General features: G+C 45.4%; 1 protein-coding gene across 1 annotated transcript in view; it reads left to right on the forward strand.

Annotated features, from left to right (window-relative positions):
• Positions 1–352: 352 nt before the first annotated feature.
• TSPAN7 (tetraspanin 7) overlaps positions 353–22,715 on the forward strand; it is an 84,299-nt gene continuing 61,936 nt past the window's right edge. Inside the window, exon 1 of the mRNA XM_082278321.1 lies at positions 353–475. Within this exon, the coding sequence (XP_082134447.1) occupies positions 395–475 (81 nt within the window). The 5' untranslated portion in view covers positions 353–394. The remainder of the gene's footprint in view (positions 476–22,715) is intronic.

Consider the following 22,715-nt stretch of genomic DNA (forward strand, 5'->3'; position numbering starts at 1 on the left):
TCTGCAGCTCCGACCGTGCAGCGCCTCCATCCCCAAGCCCCTGAGCAGACCAAGCAACGCCTCCGAGCACCTTCCCGAGGAAAGGGGGCGGCCGGGGGGTGTCTTTCACCTCATCTTGCAAAACCTCCAGCCCCCCCTCCCCGAGAAATTCCAGTGAATGACACCCCTGCGGCCGAGCCCGGCAGATGATGTTCGAGCCCCCGTGCCCTGCCCTCGGCGGCCCGGGGCGGGGGTCTCCGGGCAGCGGCAGCAGCAGGAGGCGCGGTGAGCCCGGCCGCGGCAGCCGGGCGCTGAGCTCACCTCCCTCCGCCCCCCCGCTCCCTTCTCCCTCCCCCTTCCCTCCCTCCTCCTCCGCCTCCTCCCGCGCCCAGCCTGCAGCCGGGATCTCAGTATTATGGCATCGAGGAGAATGGAGACCAAACCCGTGATAACGTGTCTGAAAACCCTCCTCATCATCTACTCCTTCGTGTTCTGGGTGAGTGCGGCGCGGCGCGGAGCGGGCAAACACGGACCACCGGACACGGCCGGCACCCCCCGGCCCCCACCTGCCCGGGGCGGGGGGCACCGGGGGCTCCGCAGCGCGGCTCCGCCGGGGTGGCACCGCTGGGCGTGCGGGGACGGGGCATATCCGCCGGAATATTGATCTGCATGCACACACACGTATATATGCGCTCATACATATACATACACACATATATATGTATAAAAAATGATGGCTTTTGCCTCCTCTCGCGGCGAGCACATCCCCCCGAGCCCTCGCGGGGGAAAGTTGTAAGGGTCTTCCCGAGAGCCCCCATAGCTTGACCCCCTCCCCGCCGCTCCCCTGGCCGGCCGGACCGTGTCCGCACAGCCGGACCGTGTCCCCACTGCCCGCCGCATCCGCGGGGCGCGGGGGATGCCGCCCCGAGCCCCCGGCGCGTACCTGAGCGCAGCGGGGCTGCCCTCGCCCCGGCCGCGGCACCCGCCGCACTGCCTGCGTTTCGTAACCGGGCTCAGGCTCCCGCAAACCATTTTCCTGACCCAGATGCATTAATTGAGTTGCCGCGATTGCCTGACTGGCAGCCCGGCCGTGTTTTTCAGGCGACCCCGGGGGCCGGAGGTTTTCGCTTCGTCCCGGCCTGTTACTCAGCAGATCCCCGGCAGGAGCCGCGTATCGCGGCGGCGATCGGCAGGTTAAAGACCTTTTAATGGCACACGGTGACAACACACGATAATGGCCCTGCTGTGTGCAGTTAGAGACCTGCTCCTCACATCATCGATACAGCGCGCTGAGGCGCATTTGTCACTTCCTAGCCAGAGGAGCTGGTTGTGCTCTGTCGGTTTAGTAGCTTTGTGCTGTGGAAAGCGCCTGTGAAACACAGTGACTCAAATCCTCATCTTTCTGCTTAAAAAGGCATTCTAAACAAAGAATTGATTATTCATGGCAATAACGTTTGACATTTTTACAGAGAACATAGGACTTCAACTGTTTCAACTGTAACTTCATAGGCTTTTTTTTTTTTTAAAGCATAACCAAAACACATTTTGCTAATCCATACTTATGGCAGTACCTCGGTGTTACTGGCCCCCCTCATGCCCCCCCCAATATTCAACATAACACCCCCCCCCCCCCCCCCCGCTTCTTTTTTAATAATTTTGGGGGCAGCAGATGTGTCTGAAATGGATAGGAAGCCGGAATCATCTGTTGGGGTTTTTTGTTGGCAAGTAGATCCTTCACATTAGTCTCGAGGTAGGTGGCTAAGTTTATATACTTACCACAGTTTCAAGATTCATCCTTTCCAGTCCTCAGTTCTCAGTGGATCTGTAATAAACCCCTCTTCATCCTGTGATGAATGAGCAGCTGCAGGAGCTCAGGCAAATTCATGGCATCTTTTAAAATTGCAGATTTTTTTAAAAGTGATCTCTGTATCTGCTGTAGCCCGAGTAAACAGAGGACTTGGATCAGCACGCCCGTTGAGCTAGCACATTTCACCAGCGCTAATCTCATTTAAAAAGAGAGAATTGTACATCGAGCCAAGCAGCTGGCTAAGGGCATTTGTGCTGTAGGCTGTCAGGATGCCAGGCCAGGTTGACAGCTGGGACCTGGTAGGGTAAATAACACAGCTGAGCTCTGGTTGGGCTCCTGCAACGCAGCTGTGTTGGTGGGATGCTCTGCTGAGAAGTCTTTTCCTCTGAACTGTGGGTCAGGCTTCTGTGTGTCCTGATCTTCTCCAGGGCATGGCCCACTCTTCCAGTTACCTAACATTCGACAGCTGCCAGAGTCTCTGTTTGCCCTCTTCCTTGAGCCTGGAAAAGGAGGAGGAAATCAGTGGTTGGAGACAGAATCCTATGGCCATGATCAAAGGAGAATGAAGATTCATGCTTGTTGTTGCATCTGGTTTCTCAAGGCACCAGACTAGGGAAACCTAGGCAGGTCTCAGTGGAAGAAGACAGCAAAGGATTTGTAGATTCTAAGTCTTTATCAGCTCTTCTGTGCTAAGAGGAAGAACAAAAACTAGTTGACATTTTTGTTCCCTTTCTGAGCTATGAATCCATTTAGAATAATTTGGAGCAGGATGCAGCTATTGCCATAAGGAGAGCAGAAATATGATGTGCTCTGGCTGCATGCTCATTTTCTTTTCTTTAGACAAGTTTGAGAGCTGAGGGATGCATGGACTTCCCTCAACACCCCCCACCCACCTCCATTATTTTCTGGGGTGATTTTTGTACTCTTAGAAGCTGCTGGCTCCAGAGTCAGTGTAACTCAACTTCAGTCCCTGTGAATTCTCAGAGCTGAAAATATGGGAAGGATTCTATTGGAGGAACTATTTTTAAAATTTATTTCTTGGACTGATCTAAATACCAGAAGGAAACCATGCCAGCACCACAAATGGCTGGTTTGTAAATTTTTATTCTGACGGCTTTCCCACATTTTTTGGAGAGGTTGTAAGCTGATTTCTGAAGGAGAAAGCTCTGCGTTGCTTAGCTGCTCTTTGTATGGTTTCTTTTCTAGCTGTGGGAATGGAGTTGTGATACAACACAGGGCAGAAATTCATCCTGTGACAGGGTGGTGTGTGGTGGCAACCCTTTCTTTGCCTGTTGGGTCAGGTGGCTATGGATGGTGATGTGAGGCAATGGGGAGAAGATGCTTCTTTGCAACCAATGAGCTGTTCTGAACCATCATGAAGGACTTCTCTGTGTTTTACATTGTTTATAAAATAAGAAAATCTTTGTGCACAGCATGTTACCCCAACGAGTGATGTTTTGTCAGGGTTAAATATGAATTGCATTTGTATCTGTGGGACAGATGTATATTGGTGAAGGCTTTTAGCATAAGCATTAAATGAGGCTGCACTGACTTCCATGGGAGCTGTAGGACCGTAATGAGGAGACACGGTTCATTCAAATTTCACACTGCATAGCTTGTTCCCTTCCAAATAGGTTTTGTTTAATGGTATTTGTTATTTTGATAGCTTCCTCTCCTCCCCCTCACCATACTTCCCAACTTCTTTCTGTAAATGTATCAACATGGTAAAAAAATTCCATAAACAGAGATAACAAGATTTTTATGTGCTCATATGTATTGTTATTCATAGAACACATCAGATGCCTAAGGTTACCGTTTTTGGTCCTTAAGGGATGTAGTAATAAAAATTCAACAGCCATTTTTTTCCTAATCAGAATTCTGTACTGAATGCATCTGGTTTGGAACTAGTAGATTAAAAAAAGGCGATAAAACCTCTGCTTGGCTGTTAGCTATTTTTATTTTTTCCTTTTGGGTATCATAAATTGCTTGCATAGAAATCCAAGATAGAGCCTGTCTTGTTTTTAAGAGAAGATAAATTTTGGATTAGAATTCTAAGTGAATTTTTTATAGGAGAGAGAAACCTTGAAGCACCCCTCAGCACCTTGTATTTATCTAGTACTTAAGTAACCTTTGGTCTTAAAACATGTGTACAATTAATATTTCATTGTAGCCTTCTAAATATATTTTGTTGCCAGATTAGCTGCCTGCCTCAATGTGTTTTGGGGGGGGAGCTTTAAGGGTGCATGCACTTGTCCTTAAAGTTACATGGCTGAGGAAAATGGGTTTTGTCTTCCATGCAAAGCTTGTTGTTGCCCCAAATAGGCACCGTAGCAAAGTGATTACTTTCTGATCCTAGGCCCTGTGAGACACTCGGCACTCAAATGAGTGCTTTGTGTGTGCTGTCCTGCTGGAATTGGGTTTTCTTGCTGTCAATTAATGTAATAAAAGTGTGGAAGTAGAGTATCCATTCAGATACTGTTCCAAGGTGGATCACTGATCTGAAGAATATCTTCCAAAGTTTTTGGGGACTCCGTTAGGTTCTTAGAACTTGGTGCATCTTTGGCTATGTGACAAAATCAGAACTAAGGTAGCTACTTGCAGTAGTGGTAGTTTGGTTTTCCAAGTTTTTATTGCTTTGATAATAGACCTGTGCATCCTGGTGTGATGGAAGTTAGCAGGTGGCAGGAGAGTGGTGGGGCAGGTAAGTGCTGCTTGGCCGTGAGGCTGTGATTTTAAACAAGGTTGAAATGACGTGTTTTCACATGGTTCCTCATCTTTTAGCCAGTTACTCTGGGAATGTGGTGTCACTGGTGTGGAGGTCAGGGGGTCTGGAGATGGCCACAGGAAGGGCCATGGGCTCAGTGCCCCTCTGGGATGGGAGGTGTGGGAAGTGTTGGTGCCTGCTTTGAAGCGCCTCCCCATTTCCATCTTCTCAGAATTCCCCCAAAAGGAGGTCACTGGTGGGTGCTGGGAGCACCTCTGGTGTTGGGACAGGCAGCTCCCGCTGTGGCAGGAGGGTGGAGGAGGCATTGCCCCTCCATTCCAGGGACTCACAAAGCTGTTTTCCAGGAAATGACTGAGACAAAGAGTGAGTGTGGCAGCCTGCTCTGGAGCAGAGATTTATGGCTCAACTGCTGACCCATCCTCAAATGCAGCCGTCTGAGCTGTGCATTATAATGTGGGATTCAATTTGCATGTCCCTTTGAGTTACTAGTGGCATTAGTCATCTCCCCTATAAGTGTCCATCTGGGTTGCTGGAATTACCAGTTTTCTCCCCAGAACTTCTTTCTAGTGCTTCTGCATTAGTTCCTGAGTGTTTCTGGTCTTTTAAATACCTCTTACCATGCCTGTATTTTTTTCTTTTAATTCTTTTAAAATATATATGTTAGCAGATGGTTTTAAAGGAAATATTTTGGGAAATTTTTAGCTTTCCCATGTGGCTTAGATTGCTCAATCTTTTGGTGGTTCCATTTGATTGCAAAGTCAACATTGCTATACTTTTAGAAAGTGTTATTACTCACATGTAGTTACCTGAAATCCCAGAAAAACCATGCTCTCAAAAGTGCACAGTATCCCCCCATCATGACAAATTTGAAGTGCTCCACTGTTCAGGCACAAACCTCTTGCAGTTGCCTCCTTAAGTCAGTTGCTTTCTGGTCTGTTCTCATAATGATATACATGAAAGATTAAAGATAATAGTGTTTTCTAGTGAGCATAGCCCAAGGTGAACTCTGTTGGCTAAATAAATAACTGGATTTAAAAAACAACCAAAGAACAGCAAGATGGTGTTTGAAACCATAACTCCAGAGTCAGCTTCCTAAGATCCTTTGGGCAGTGTATCCAGCTTGGCTTAGTTTAGTGGGGTTTTGGGTGGGATTTTTCACATTCTGAAAATTGTGTGTTTATGGTACAAATTAGCATTGTACAACTCATTTAATGGAATAATTGACTTTGCCTGTTGGCTAAATGATCCTTTTCTGTTTGTGGAGCTGTGCTTGCCTCTCGGCAAGTGCGACCCCTTGACCTTGGAGTTTGTATCAGGACGGTTCTGTGGTTTGAGGATGGTGACATTTTCACATTCAGGGGTCAGTTTGGACTGGTGAAGGGGGATAATGGGTGACTTGAAGTTGCCTCCATTCTATTTGGGAAGGCATAGGATGCATTCATAACCAAGCAGTGGCAGGAGCCCTTGTTTTTCACAGGGAAGGGGATGAGGCTGTGGAGGAGTACCACTGTATGTGTAGTAAACATTTGGCTGTTTGGCATTCCCTTGTGCTCTGAGCAACCTGTTGTGTGGCCTAAACAGGGTAAATGTAAATTCTAGGGAAAGGTGCTAGGGAGGCCTTGTTAGCAGTTTTCCTTGAAAACAGCGGTAGAGTCCTTGGATGCTGGTTCATTCCAGCCTTGCATGTCAAGGAAATGGAGGCAATTATCGTAGGTAAACCAGGGGAATTTAAAATGGATCCAATAATCTGATTTTATCTCTGATTCTGTGACTATTTATCAATTCCCTGTGCTGTCAGGGAGGGAAATTAGGTTACCTGGTACCGTTAGTTGTCTCCATCTCTGGATTTTTATCATCATTTCTTCTGTTGTTGCAACTGTCCTACAAATTTACGTGCCAGTGAGTTAATAGATGAATATCTAGAAAGGCTCTTTGTGCATGTAAGCTTGCAGAAACATCTCCTTCAATCTTTCACATGCTGTTTAAGCCCAGTGATGCTTGTTACAGAGGCTTTGCTGTAGTGCTGAGTCTGTTCTGCAGCCACCAAATTTGCACTTTCCAGCCCTGTTGGTCTCAGTGCCTTGCAAACCTCGGCGTCTGAACCTTTAGAACAGAATGCAGGACTCCAGAAGTGACTGTGGGGAGCAGATGACAGATACTGTATGGACATTTTTATTTGCATAATGTTACTTCTTTAGGCTTATTTCTATTAATTAGTGTTTAATCATCTTGCAGAGAAGAGATCCTTCACATGGGCAGAGCAGGCTTCTTTCCATCTTAGCTCTCTCTCATGGTGGTGAGCAGATGGCTGATATGTTCTGTCTCTGTAACAGTTCTGGGTTAGGAGAGGGAAGCATTTGAATTTCCCTTGCACTGAAGGGACTCCAAAGCATGGCACACTTGTGTCTTACTGGATTATCTTTACTTCATAGCTGAGCTGGTTCTTTGAGCCCTGGGAGGAGGACACAGGATTTTTAGGAGCTGCCATAAAAGAGTGGAAATGAATGTTGTTAATACTAACTTTGCTGTAATTTCCACATGGTGTTTCCCAAGATGTTTTCCAGATGTGCTTTTTTCATCTCTGTGTTTATGGGGACAGTGCTAAAATCTTTAAAGGAAGCAAGCAGCCCCCCTTCCCTCTCTGTTTCTTGCTTTTCCCATCTCCCTGAATATCTGTGCTGAGTTCAGTTGGTGGCTGACTGTATCACTGTGTGATACTGTCAGTGACCTTCTCCCAAAAGCCAGGCAGGATTCACCACATCCACCAACAGCCTGGGCTGAGCAGAAGGTAAAATTGTGTCTTGCCATCATTTATTATTGGGAGATATTTGCTGAGAGCTTTGAGGAAAGGTTGGGTTTGGTTTGAGCTGAATGTGGATTTGGAAGGATCAAATTGAAATGTTCTTTTTCTATTATTGTATTCAAATTAGCCCCTTTTAAGAGTTTAATTGCTAGGAGAATGGGATGGGGCGAATAATGACGTGATGGACTTAATCTGCAGAAGTCTCTGGATCTTGGGAGCAGACCTAAGGAAAAGGTTGGCATGCTTATAAGGTGCTGCAGAGAAGGAAGAGAGGGAAAAAGAAACTCTGTAAATATCATACAAAGAGGAGCACTTATATTTCCCTAAAACTGGGAAGAGAAGAAAGCCCCTGCTATCTGACCCACATAACCACTCAGTGCCTTAATGCCTTTGAACAGCAATGATCAGCTCAGGCCTGCTGCTGCCACAGGATTGAAGCTGTCAGTGAAGCTGACAAGTTCCTCAGGACCTGGTTCCTGACCACATTAAGGGCACTGCTTCAGAGGATGCAGTGCACAGGAACAGCAAATGGCACCAAATGCCACCAGCAAACCACGTTTGCAACTCAGCACATGAGAAATTCTTACTGCAGGACATGAGTACATCTCCTGCAACTGAAGATTCAGCTAGGCCATGCTGATTTAGTCATTTGATAAGTTTTCAAAACAGTTATCATTTGGATGGAGTTTCTCATGGGTTGGCCTCCATCTGGAAGCAACTTTGAAGTGTTTGGAAAATTTCTTGCATTTTTTGGCAAAAGAATATGAAAAACTGCTCATTTTGTATGTTTCTGAAAGTAAATGGGAGCTATATCAAAACCTGACATTTCTGATGTAGGTAGTCTTCTCAGTGATAAAAACTTAGTGATTTGGGAAATTCTAAAAAAATGAAGTTTTCAAAGAAATGAGAATTTCCTGAGTATGCCAGGTAGCACTGAAATTCTTTTTATTGTTTCTGGACTTGAAGCTGAGGCCAGTTTATGGCACCACATGTCATGGCATGTGTTGCAACAGTGCAGTTGGGCAGTACCAAGGCTTCAAAGTTGTGTCTGAGGCTTGGAGCCCAGGCAGAGGTGAAATTCTGTGGAGGGGATGGGGAACTGTGGTCTGCAGGCCCATGCAGTCTGCAAGGATATACACCTGGACAGGAATTTTTGTCCATGCTGGAAGATAATTCAAAGGTGAATGGCAGTGTGCAGCTTGCTGGGGCTGTCTGGATGCTCTGCCCTGACCTCAACCAAAGAAAAGGTGGAGGACATAACAGATTATGGAAACATGTCCAAGTCAATTCCAAAAGCTATTTGAGATGGACGATTGCTGCAAATTTCCTGCAATGGAGAACACATGATTTTTGCTGTGTTCCCTAATAGTCTCCTGCCCAAAGCATTTTCATTACAATTTGTTGTAGCCACCACTGCATCAAAAGACAGCCAGCACATCAGAAATATGCCATGAAAGTTGTGCCTTTCATTCCTGGAAGAATAGGTTAAGATAAAAGAGAAGACACTTTCCAGTTATGCATTAACAGAATAGATAGAAGAATAGGTAGAAACTCAATCCTCCTGTTTCACTTCAATAGTACTTAACATCTAACTGGCTCTAATTAGGCTTGGAATGGGAACATAATTAAGTGCATGTCACTTCTGTTTCCCTTTGAAAACAAAAAAAGGAAACAAATACAGATAGGTCACCCTCAGTACCTTGATGCTCTCCCTGATGGCTGCATCTTATGGCTGGGTTCATTTTCACTGGTGCAGCTGCCCTGTGCTGGATGTAGCATTTATTGCTCTGTGGTGTGCACTGATTGCAGACAGAGCATGATTCAATTTACCTGAAAAATAATGTCTTAGAGGAAACCAGAAGCTGATATTATTGCATGTTTTTGAGAATTTTTTTCCAAATTTCCTGTGTTTTCAGGTCATTGATGCTATGCTAGAGCTGCTTTTCTGTATAGCTGAGTCTTTGAGTCAGTTGAAGCTGCAGTTTCTTGTAAATGTTGAGAGCAGCTTGAGTGTTACCTGGAACTGAGTTCCTCTTTCCAGTATACTTCAGGAAAACCGCTGAGTTAAATCATGTGGGTCAAATAATCTAGAGGCTTAAATTGATTTCTCTTATCCCAGAACAACTTATAGGCCATCTGTACATCACCTGCACTCTTCAGGGTTTTGCTTTTACTGTGCAAGTGCGATTTAAAAACTCCTGAAGAAAGAACCAGGACCTCAAGATGTTGGGGATCTGACTGTCAGGAATGTTTCCCCATTATTTCCTGGAACCTACAAGCCAAGCCTTGGTGTATCCTTGCTACCTGTTCTCACAAAACAGGAGCTGATGCAAAGGGATTGAATCAGGATTTTCCAACAGAAGGTCGCACCATTTAAAAAGAAAAAAATGTAGTTCATGGAGACGACCTTACAGGTTTATTTTTTATTTTTGTCATGGCAGGTAGGACTGGGGACACATAACAGCCTTTCCAGGAGGCAGCGTGACCTTGCTGCATTTACTGAGTGTGTGCAGGATGCCTGTGCAGCTTTCAGAGCACTCGTGCAAAACTCTCACCAGCAGGATGGGGCAACTGTTGTTTTTGCCCATGGCCTTGTAGATAAATACTTCCTCATGGAAAAAAAGACTCCTTTTTCAACCTTTCCCCATTGGTGTCCAACTTCAAAGCAATGCTTTCACTAAGCCTCCTCCCAGCATGGAAAGGGCAGCTCACTGCACTTTGTCCCCTGCTCAGCACTGACTTCACCCACCCTCAGCTGTGTTTACTGGCATTCTCACCAGAGAGACGTGCAAGACAGGACCATTGCTCCTTGACCCATCCAAGGTGGTCCTTGCCACAGCCAGGGGACAGCCAGCAGCCTCCTGGCCAGAGGGAGAGCACCACCAGGCAGGTGTGGGGTGAGCTGTCCCTCTGTGCTCACCAGCCAGTGAAATTACAAACTGCAGGGGATGTGCTGGACCAGCCAGTGTGGTAATAAACAGTATTTCATCCAGCACTTGTGTAATTTTCAGCTGAAACCAGCAACAAAAATAAAACCTCCCACTCCCAGGACTTTTGTATTTTGTAAGCAACAGCTAGTTGTTTTGTGAAGAGATGGTTGTACTCAAAATAGGTATGTCCGTGGTAGAGAGAATTTTCAGCTCATGGAATTGATCAGAATGATATGGAAAAGTTGCCTCAGTTTCTGTGAGGTGGCATGACATGCATGTAATACTCTTTAACACAAAACAAACCTGGTCCCTGTTGTACAGAAACCTGAGCATGCTGCACCATAGCTATTTTTTAACAGAAGTATCAGATTTAATGTGTTCCTTCCCCCACTGCTCACTGACCTCAGATTGCTGGGGGACCAGACAGGATTAATCTGTGTGCCATGAAGAATATCCAGTATTAAAGCAAGAAGCTGGGCTGTTTCCTAGAGCAATGCAATCCCCTAGTGCAACCCCCAAATGCAATGCAATCCTCAAATGATCAAGAATATAACTGAACCACAACCACTTCTTTTTTTTAGTTGATTTCTTCTCTTAATTTTATTAAGTGCTTGGCTTTCCAGTGTCATGCCAGGTGTTAGACCAAAGTGAATTCCTATTTTTCCAGCACTATTGATTATGAAAAATATATAAGATTGCAGACCTTTAAATCTGAAGGATATAGAGAAGAATTTCATGCTAAGCTCTTAGGCAATCAGTCAAGTTATTAATGAGGTAAGAGTAAGAGCCACCTCATCAATGAAGAACAGCCAATTACCCAGTTTTTCTTCTAGTACCATTAACCAGCTGATCAGTTGTGCCCCAAGCCCAAGTCTGTGTGGCAGTAAAATTTCCCTTTTGAAAACATATTTGCTCTACATCATATGTTAGTGCAATACTGGTAAGCAAAAGAATATCAAATAAAAGGACATTTCAAGAAGAATTACATCAGCTCTGGTTGGTGGGCACATGTACGTGGACTTGGCTTGGTCCATATGAAAGGTGTAAAATGTCTTGCAACATCATCTTGCTCTCCTTAAATGCAGTGGAAAACAAACAGGACCAAACTGTCTTATGCAGTCAGGCAATGGTTTTTGGAACTCACCTGTGCTTAATATTCAGGTTTGGTGAAACAGAAAGTTATTCTGGCTTGGATTCTACAGACTTTCTATAGACATGGGGCTGGGAGGGTTTATCATTCTTGTGCTAGATATCTCAACAGGATAAATTTTTTCCCTTTCCACTGTCAAGTCAAATTCTGCCTCTGGTCTCTAGACTTGCTTTGGTTACCCCGTGGCTTTGCAGCACAAAATCATTTTATAAGAAGATGTTTGATCCTCTGGTGTGGTAGTTCCACTGAAGCTTAGATGGACCCTAAAAGAGGTAGAATTGTGTTTAAAATTTTGCAGCTTCTATGAAAACAAAGCCTAAACTGAAAGAATACAAGAGCAAAAGACTTATCCAAGTGTTGATGAGATGGTGTAATGCAAGACCACACATGAGCCAGCTGGTGGATGAATAAATGCTGGGTATTATGGCTGGCATCAGAGGGCATGGCAGAGTGCACGCTGTCTGGATTAAATTCAGAAAAAACTGGACCCCTGCTGCACCCTGTATGTTGAAAAGGTGGTATTTTTTTACAACAGTGATAGCTGTATGTTATATTTTCTCTGTTCTTAAGAAGCGTTGTGTAATTTCTTAGGGCAAAACTAAATCTTTGGATTTATTTACCAGTGGTAGTCCTTAAAGAATAATAGCTGGAGTGTCCATTTGATGGACTGAGCCACTGATGCAAGTCAGGCAATATGTCTAAGATGTGGCACAGCTGTGAGTTAGGTATTTTAGGTCCCTAACTGTAATAATTATTATGTTGTAGCACTCACTTTGACATCTGCATCATTTCAACTGCAGGAATAGCAATCTGAATTAAAAATTAGTGTTACCTGATGTTACTTGTAGAGTATAGGAATGGTTCTGAGAAGTCAAATGAATGCTGCTTGTGGAAACAGACTATGATGGAGCAGCTGGCTGTATCTGAGCTATGAAATTGATGCACCATGAAGCTTCTTTATTCTGAAGCTGTATTTTTGCTCTGGAAAAAGCATTTCAGGCTGCCCAATATCTTGGGGGAGGGAGGTGAGCTGCTGGTGCATGAGAGCAAGCCCCAGATGAGTGAGCTTCCACAGCTGGGAATGATCCATGCAACTTTCCTGACTTCCTAGATCAGGCAAGCCATTTTGTGGGGGGGAAAAAAAAAATCCTGTCATGCAGGGCATAGGGAGGATAGTTTTCCTTCAGGGAAAGAGGTGCACATTTCTGTAGATGGATATTCACCTTTATTTTGGAAGATCTTTTGGCTGGGGCACAAGCATGTTGACACAATTCCCCATGGAGGAGACTCGGTGTGCCTGCTTAAGAATGTCCTCATCCTCTTTGTGCTAAGTGCCAGTGATCTGTTATCTCCACAGTATGTTCCAAGTGTGGCAAGCAGGATCAGGTTTAAGTGGTGACCTCCAGAACAAGGTGGTTTGCTTCCTCTTACCCTGCTGTGGACATGAAGACATGGAGGAAGATTTTGCTGACATGGAGCTCTGGTTAAAGACCAGTATGTAGAATTTTGTCTTTTTTGGATTCTGCCAGATTTTGTGAGTGGGATTGTCAAGTGCTTCTAGGAACTGGGTTGACTTCTTAGCTCAAGAAGAGTTTGTCTCTAGTTTACTCATGCAGTGGATATTACGACAGAGTTATTAGCAGTTTTGTTTGATAAATTGTTATCAGACAGCTACAAAGAACTTCCCATCTGTGTGGGGATGCAGCTTTCAGGACTCTGCTTTAGCACAGGAAAAGGGCACTAGCACCTACTGGGGCAGAGGTTGTGCTGGGAAACACAGTGTGGGCTTCCAAGCTGTCATTTAAGGCTAGAAGAGGTAATAAGGGAAAGGATTTCAGGCAACTTACTGCTTGGAGGACACATTTTACTTGGGGATTTCTTCAAGTAGAAGGGAGTTTGTTCATGCTGAGAGCCTATTCTGTAGCCTGTGGTTTCTCCCACATCCCAGTGAGACCCTTCTGGAAGAAGTTAATGCTGGCTGCTCTTGGTTTTGTGTCAGAGTTAAATTAAGGCTTTTCACTAGCCTGGATTAAGGTGTATTTTGGTGTTTGGTGGGTGTAGGCAGCGACAGCTCATGGAAAGATGTGATCATTCATCCTAGCGTGCATCTTGAATCTGAGTGGGTGAATGACAGGCTGGTTTTCTTCTGATGGTCCTGTGCAGTTCTGTCTAAAATCCCTTGTAATGGCTATTGCCCAGCTGGTCAGGCTGAGAGCAGAGCGGAATGGCTTAGGGCAGTCACTGTTTTGTTCTTATCCTCTCCTATGGCTTGGTGAACAAGAGGGCAAAGGGCTCAGCAGGGACTCAGCAGAAGGTAATTAATTTCTCTGGCATTCCTGGACCATGCTGCTTTTAGGCAGAGAGAATTTTCAGGTTAGCCACAGCATGGTTTCGGTTTCCCACTTCTCCTTCCCCCTGAGTGGGTATCATGTAGGGACAGAGATTGCTCTGCAGCTTAGTTCATGCTTTGTTTTCTTTTATCACCTTATGTGGTGCAGTTTAAATTACACTTTTCAAATGGTAAATTGCTTAGGAAAGACTTCCTAATGCCATTTTTCCTGGCAGTTTATTTCATACTTTTCAAGCAAGTTGTACCAATCAAGTGTCTAGTGGGGCTGCCTGCTAAGCAGTAACAGATGGCCCATGCAAGCGAGGACAGGAAGGATCACAGGGGTAGGAGTCAGTGTTATCTACATATGTGTTTTGGATTGCATCATGAATGCTTCCCAGGAGGAAACACAGCTGGCACTGGAATTGCAGAGATCTGATTTTTGGTATTCTCTATTCCAAGTCTTGGCATATGTAAAAAGCTCATGTTGGGCTAGATCAATAATATTGAAATTATACCTCTTCTGGGATAAAATCACTGTGCTTGCTAGTTTTCTCTTTTTTTTTTTTTCTTTTTTTTTTTTTTGGCTTATCCTGTAATCAAAAGCACTTGTGAGAAAACACACAGACGACAGCAGCCAGGTCCATGATGTAATCTTGCTACCATGTGTGCTCTACCACAGGATGGCCTGAAAATGGAGTAACTAATGCAAAACTGAAGGAAGAAAACCAGAATTAATCATAGATGATTTGACCAATATTTCCCCTGCTAGCTTTGTTCCTGCACTAAAATACTTGGGTACCATGATAAGCAAAAGGCCAAAGAGGGGAGGGGGATGTGTCAGAAAGTGGCTGCCCTGCAGAGATCATGTTCTGGGAAAGTTTCTTCCTGAAGCTGGGCTGGCAGCATCTCCTATGCTTCGACTTGGTTTTCATCTGTAGCAGTGGGCACATCTCCAAGGGGGCAGGGAAAAAGCATGAATGAAGAAAGCTGTGATCTTAAACACAGTCTGTGGAGCCCAAACTTTGATTCTGCTAAGGTGACCAAGGCTTAGCCACAGCCACCTTTGCTTTGTGTACTGTATTATATTGGATGTTTGTCCAGGTGCCAGTGGGAAAAGGCCAAGAGATCCTACACATGGCCACGTGATTAAGATTTGGCACATCAGGCCTTTCAGGGGACTCTTACAATATATAATGGTACCTGTCTCCTCTTGACTCTAAGACACAACATGAATAAAAATGTGAGAAACTTCTTACTGAAAAATCCACTATCAGACAGTCATGGGAAATTCCTCACTTTGTTGGGGTTTTTTTTTGCTTTTTGTTGTTGTTGCTGTCCTAAAAGCTTTCAGTTTAGAAGATAACATTTCATTTGGTTCTGATATTTAAATCCCTTTCCTTCCTTTGCATGGACAGAGGCTAAGCAGTCCTTGCTTTTTATAGGGCAGCTAGAGCTTGTGTCAGTCCTGGGATGATGCAATCATAGAATCACAGAATGGTTTGAGTTGGAAGGAACCTGAAAGATCCTCTAGTTCCAATCCCCTGCCAAGCACCTGCTAGACCAGGTTGCTCAAAACTCCATCCAGCTTGGCCTTGAACCCTTCCAGGGCTGGGGCAGCCACAGCTTCTCTGGGCAAACTCTTCCAGTGCCTGACCACCCTCTGACTTCCATTCTCACCAGCAGGATAATAACCTGTAGTAGATAAAACACACTGCAAGTGCCCAGAGAATGATGTGGAAGATCTTAGGAAGATGATCTAAGGAAATCTGTCAGGATATGCCCTTGCCCTTGGGCAGCTGAGCAAGGGGAAGACCCTTCTTCTCAGCCTGGCCTGGAAGGATTTGTCTCACAACTTGCCCTATGGATTTTGCACTTTCCTAGTGCTACATCACTGTGGTGACCATAGTTCCTACTGTCTTGATATGTGTCTTTTGAGCATAAGCAGAAAATGTTGGCAATGTGTAAGGAAAAGATCCATGAGGAATGCCTCTGAAATGCCCTGGGAAAGAAGAGGAAACCAAGTAAGGCAGTGAAAATTCCTCCTCTCCCCCTGGCTCATGTACATAAACTTGCTTGAATCTAGGGTAAAGTCAGATTCTCTATCCACTTAAAAGCATTTTCACCAACAACCTTGTGTGTGGAGACAGGACTAGAAACACACTGCTGGTCTTTCAAGGGAAGGAAAGGTAAGTTTATCCCCACTTTCTCCAGGAGATATGGAATACATGGCTGTGCAGAACTGTCAAATGCACTTACCCTTGATGGAGGTGGCAACTGGGTATTCTCTGGTTCTCCTATTCTCCATGTGCCATGGCATTCCTTCAGCAAAGGAGGGACACCTGCTTTTGTACCTAAGCTGTTGAAGGGATCAAAGTACTTAATGATAACTCTCCCTTGCACTTCCCTCCTTAAGCTCTGCTCTTGAGAAACAGCTCATTAATTTGTTAGTGGCTTGATGAGAAAGGAGGGGGTGGAAAGCCACTAACAAATGGATTTGGTCCAGGTCAGGTTTCTCTCTAGCAGGAGGAACCTGCTCTTTCCCCCCTTGCTCCAGTGGGGAGAGCAGGAGCTGGATGGTGAGGAAGTTGCTTCCCCTGCTATTCCATAGACTAATTTGCCTGCTGCTCATACACAGGCTGCTATATATAAAATCTCTTCTTGATGGACATGACAAGTTACCTAAGAAATGATGTAAGGGTGGTAGAGCTTACACAGATTCCAAAGTTAACTGCCACCTTCCTCCCAAAACTCCACACCAGAGTTTAAGTGTGGTACCTTTCTGTCCTTTTCAAAGATCTGTGTGTCTATCACAAGTCAACAGGCAAAATGATCTTTATAATAATACTTTGACCTCATAGATCAGTCTTGCAGACAGATAGAAATTGGCAGGTTCCTTTTGTATGGGTTTGGCAAGCACTGCTAGAGGAAAAGGCAGTTCATTACCTCCTTAGGAAGGAAAATATCCTTGTCATAGCACTATCCATTGCTGGCCTTGTCTCTGGCTCACTGTTACAATGAACCATGAATTTTCTACCTGACTTTGAAACTGGCAAGAAAACCACAGGATGACTGTAAAATGTGTTTGTATTTGTTTCCTGTTGTAGGAAGATGCAGATTTTCACATTATTAGTGCATATTTCAAGTTGGTCAGGGAAAGTGAGGAGGCCTGTAGAGACAGAAGATTTTACTATGGTTTCTCTTCCAGCAAACAATACATGAAAGATGATTCATACAGAAAAATTGGAAGAATTTTGCTAACTTAATCTGATGATGTAGGTATTTGAAGGAAGAAAAACTCTAGCATTGTTTGTTTTGAAACTCTCTTTATGAAGGGACATAGTTGCTCACAAATATCACAGTAATGAAGTTTTAGATGTCTTTGCTCCTGACACACCTGCCAGTGTTTCTACAGCACACCTGGGTTGCACTTTTGAGGCTCCCAGCTTTAGAAGTAGAAGGCAAATGGTGAACAGTTTGTCTTGAAACACTTAAAATGGTACTTGTGTATATATCTAACCTAAATATTAACAACGGCAATGATATTGAACATCCTGGCTATAATCCCAAAGTTCAGAGTTCACTCTGCTTCTGATGCTTCTAGCAGAAGCAGTTATCCTGTTTTTAATACTTCTCTTTGGCTAACCAGCAGGTTCCCTCTGAATTTATGACCTGTTCCACAGAGAATGCCTCATCCTAAACACCGTGTGCTCCTGCCCTTCCCCTTTGCATTTTTTTTAAACTGATGAAATTCATGTCTCTCTCTTTTTGCTATTTCCCCCCCACCCAGTTTAAAGGTTTACCATATGTTTTTGTGTTGATTTAGAAAAACCTGCCTTCCCCTTTGAGGGCTCCCTCTATTTGAAACCCTGCCCAGCTTGTCAGAAGTCCACATGCTGGGACTTTTAGGCTGTGGTACAGTCTGGGGATCCAAGCCCTCACTGGAGGCTGTTTTCCCTGTGCTTTTGTCCTTGTTCATCGTTTTGGGAGAGTTATGTTTTGGCAGGGATCTGCTTCTTGGGAACTGCTAAAGCAAGAGAGGGGGCAACAGCACTGCAGAGGCAGGGGATCCAGCTGTGGGGCATGGAGGGTTTATACCAATGCTGAGTAGCACAACCATGCTAAATCCGTCCTGTGCCAGCTGTATCTGGGATTTGTAATGCTCTGCCAATGAGGCTGCAGTTATTTACTGTGCATGCTTGGTGTGGCTGACTGCCCTGCCCTCCTCAGCACCTGTGCCTCGGGCAGCACTGCACACCCTGCACACCCTCCTGCTCTGCCCTTCAGCTGTGCTGGTTTGACTTTTTCCTACATTCAGCAGTGTGCGGGGAAAAGAAAAAAAAAAAAAAGAAAAAAGAAAAACAGGCGGCATTGCATTAAAAAAAAGGGAGGGGAAGGGGTGAGGAGAGGTGGAAAAAAAGGAAAGTGTAAGGTAAGGTGCAAAAGCATATGCCTTGGTGCACTGCATGCTGACCCAGGAGGGAATGGCATCAGATGAGGCACCAGCACACACACAGATGTCAGGAGTACAAACTGGGCTGCACTCCTGACTTCTCTCTGCGTGCTGGTGCCTCTCCTGTCACCTCATTCACAACTAACCCCCCCAGGACAGCACAGTCTCCCTGTGAACAGATCCATTGTCCCTCGCTGTGTGATTATTGCAGCACCACCCAGGTATTCCCGAGGTGGTGGTGTGAGCAGTCTGCCTGTGGTGTAGCTCACCCTGTGGTGTGAGGGGTGTCCAAGTGTCTCCCCCCGTGCCCAGGCAAGGCAAAGATCATTTTGAAAACAAACAAGTCGAGCCCAGGGCTGCCTCCTGTGCTCCTGTGTTGTCCTCCAGCAGCAGGCAGTGAATGCTGCTGGTCTTGGGGTGCCAGGTGGCTCTGGTGGGGCAGCAGCCCTTTGCTTACCCCCAGTGCAGGGTGGGAGCAAGGCTACATCGGGGATCCCTGCCCCTCACCCCCTAATACCATTTTCAGAGTTTCTCTAAGGCCACAATAGCATGTAATGCCTTTGGGGTGGGAATTCCTCCTGTCTTTTTTGGGCTTTTCTTCCTTCAGGCAGCTTCACCTGCCAGGAGTGAGTGTGGGTGTTGGTGCTGTCAGCTGCCTGTTTCTAGCTGTGTGAAATGTGGACACCAACAAGTGACAAAATTTGGTTGTGCAGGTAAAGATGTCAAAGCAGAAAGGGTGGGCTAACAGAAAGAGAGAAAGGGGATGTATGGAGAAGGAAGGCAGAAGTTAATGGAAAAGAGAAAGGCAAAGGGAAACAGGTAACTGAGGCGACCAACCAGTCAATTTTTGGGCAGTAAAATAAGTAAGTGGCTAGGTAGAATGAATCAGGAAGGTGAAAGGGGAGATAAGGCTGGCAGGGCATTCTGTTTTATGGCCCTGTGCACTTGCTTTCTGGGACATTTCACTTCTGGGGTATCACTGGGTTTGTTGCTTCACTGTGGGGCCTATTCATGCCCCTCTCTGCTCCCCCTTCAGATCTCTGTGCCTCAGGGTGAGGAGCTGCTGCCCCACTGACCCCACTCTTTGGTGGGGGAAGGCAAAGGGGGAAATGGATAGTTTGTGGGAGCAGGATAGTTTGTGAGATCAGTGTGTCTCAGAGGGGATTGTGTTGGGATAGAAGAACTCCTGGGAACGGGTAGGGGAAGACATCCCTGTGCTGCTTTTCAGCTTGGCATCATGGCATAAAACCCCTTTATCTGCAGGCTGGTCTCTGCAGCAGAACCAGAGGGACTGGTGGGAGAGGAGGTGGTACTGAGGGCAGGGAGGGAAATTTCTACTTGTGTGGATACAAAACTCCTATCAGTCCCTTTCCCAAACAGGTTTGTAATGTTGTGACTCTTGGTGGCATCAAGATTCACAGTGGTTTCACCAAAAAATCAGTGGTGCCAATGGCATTGGCCATGAACATTGTCGCTACAAGGGCACCTGTGCCTTGAGTCCAGCCCCACAGCTTTGGATACACCTGGGTGACTGTATTTTAAAGCTTTCTGTGCAGGGAAAGGGAGCGCATGTCAAGGATACCCAGGAAACGTCTCTGGCTGGAAGAACTTGCGTCACCTTCTGGAGGACTTTTCACAAAGCCAGCGACAGCAACATCTTTGTCCATCAGTCACATTGCTGTTAATAAGTGTGAACACTGAACCCCCAAGGAGCCAAGTACTTCACTGGCTGCGTCCCATGTGTCTGTTCACTGTGCTAAAGGTGTTTGTGCAGTGGGAGTGGGGCCCTCAGTGCCATCCTAAAGCCAAGGGGCTCCACGTGTCCAGTCAGCTGTGCAGGAGAGCAAGCTCCAATGGTCTTATTTTCCAGCCCATTCCTATTAAAATTCCATTTTCTCCCACTTCCTTTTCTTCTATTGAATTAAAAAGCCAGTATTACTAATAATTCTATTTTTAAATATAAGTTTTGGAAACTAATGCACTGCCTGGGTGGGACAGAGCATCTCTTTTGTTTACAAGTGCCAGTCATTAGATTTTGCCAGACCATGCCTCTTGTGGAGTAGCTTAAAGAGACTTTTCTGGTGACATTAAGAGACAGAATATGTTGAGACACCGAACAATAGTGAAGTTTGGCTTATGGTGGGCAAGTCTGTGCTGACAGAAGAAGACTGCTTCAGAACGTTTGTATTAATGAACTTTCTTTGTGTTCTGCTTGTTTGTCTGCTTTGTTCTCTTAAATGATGGTGCATTTGTGGATAATTTCCTCCACTGGTGAGCTACCCCCATCAAGTTGAAAGTTGTCTATTTTTAAAATGCCAGCTGCCTCTCAGATAAAAAAGCCAGTGCTGATGTACCGTTGCTTGCAATGCATTATTCAAAGTCCTTTTTAGACTCTCTCAAATAAAGAGCTTCATTAATATTTCAGCGGTCGCTGTGATTCTCTCCAAGGGGGCTCCATTCCTTTTTCTCACTTGACACTCCTGTATTTCTCTGTGTAGTGGAGATGATTGGATTTCGAGTTACCTTTGGCAGAGCGAACTCATTGTTTTCTGCAGGCAGTGGGTCTTAAAAGAAAATTTGACCCTGAGATTGGTGCTAAGCAGATACCTGGCATACCCAGAATCTTACCACAGCCCTCAGAAATGGGAGTGGTTTGGGAGTGGAGGGGCTATTTTGTGCACCAAACACCAACTGTTGTGCACCATCATTCTCATCATTCTAGCTGGCTTTGCTAACTTAGAGGGGAGGCAAGGAGGGGGATTGGAAAAGGAGAATCACAACAGGTTGGATTTCTAGACATAAAGATTTACTTAATGAGGTTTTCTTACTTAGATATTAATTGCATTTGCGCTGATTTCAAAAACACACTAAGACTTATTTTCTTTTTTTCTCGCTGTTAGGTACAGAATCTGTGATAAAGCTGGGCTTTTGAGAAAGAACAGAGTGGTTTCCTCGCTTGAGGTACTGGTGGAAAATCGGTAGCAGACAGGTCTGGAAAAAGTGTGTTTAGCTCTAAAGAAGAAAGGCTGAGACAAAAAGTGCCAACCATTCAGAACTTGCTGCAATATGAGCAGTTTTCTTAATTTATGGGGTTCTTACTTCTTTCCTTGTGATGCCACAATTAAAGATTCCTTTGGCTTGATTGTGCATGACGGGTTTTGATGCTGGGAGATGGAGACCCAGTGATACAGAGCTGCGTAATAATTTTAAGATGTAGTTTCTCAATACATCAAGCAATTAAGTGTCTGAAGGGAAGACAAGCATTCAAAGCTGCTGCTCACCCATGAAACAAGAGCAGGAGAGAGAGAATGGTTGCTAAAAACCAGCGCTGCAGCCCCTGAGTGCACCAGAGCTGCAGGCTGGGGTCTCCCCTGCGAGTGGAGGCAGTGGAGGAAAGGATGATGAAGAGGGTGATCTAAATAGGGTGGGGACCATCAGTTATCAAAGAAATAAAGCCACCACCAGCATAGAGGGGATTTGCACTGTGGATACCTGGACACTGTGTTGGCTGCCTACAGTGTGCCTGGTTTGCATGTCAGGCAGCTCTTGCACTGTCGGAGCTCTTGCACTGTCAGGCCTCTTGTCAGGACACTGTGCAAGGGAAATCCTGTGGCTTTGCTTGCAAAATACTAGAAAGGCTGTGAGCTGCAGTTGTTGAGCATCCAGAAACTTAAATTCTGCTTTGCTGTTGAAGAAAATGACCATGACCAGGCTGGGTAAGAATAGCTTGATGTTTCTGCCCTGAGTCAGCAGTAAAGTAATACTCTGGACAAGAAACAAGTCTTTGGTTTGGGGGGGGTTTTGTGTTTGGGGTTTTTTCTGTTGATGCTGCTGGGCTTTAAAATATGGTCTGTGTTTAGTTACCTTATTCAGCCTGAAATTAAATTTCCTTTTGTTTCATGAGGTGAACAACAGTATCTAGAAGTCGTGATTCTGCTTTCCCAAAATGTACAGAAGGGTTGCTTATTCCTTTAGGACACAAATAACAGCTGCTGTTCTCAGAAAATAAAGGGTTTTTTTCCCTGCCACACACACTTCACTGGAATCATTCATGACTTTTCCAGTGTAATTTGTTTAACATTTAGAAAAGGAGCTTGGCTTACAAGCTGTTCAGAAGGTACAGGAGAGCATATTGCACAGTTCTGGGGAGATGGAGGGAATGCCAAAGCAATACTGGCAAATTTTGACAGAAATGTTGTGTCTTGCTGGGAAAGGGCTGGGTGGGTTGGTATTAGCATCAAAGTCCAGCACCCCGTGGAGGTCATGCAGACCCCGCAGGGCTCTGGGTGGAGATTCGGCATCGGGGTGCTGTTTATGGCATGTGACTGTGGGGGTACGCCCTGGCAGCAGCACCGGGGGTGCCCGGGGCGGGCAGGAGCTGCTGCGGTGCGGAGCGGGGCAGGATTTGCGCCGGGGCTCTGTCACAGCCCCTTCGGCGCCCGCAGCAGATTATCCTGTCACGCGCTCGCAGGCTGACCTTAATCTTTCTAATACGGGATCGCCCTCCCTGAGAGGGACAATAAACAACCCAGATTTTCC

This window comes from Coloeus monedula, assembly GCF_965178545.1.
Source record: "Coloeus monedula genome assembly, chromosome: 3".
Taxonomy (NCBI): domain Eukaryota; kingdom Metazoa; phylum Chordata; class Aves; order Passeriformes; family Corvidae; genus Coloeus; species Coloeus monedula.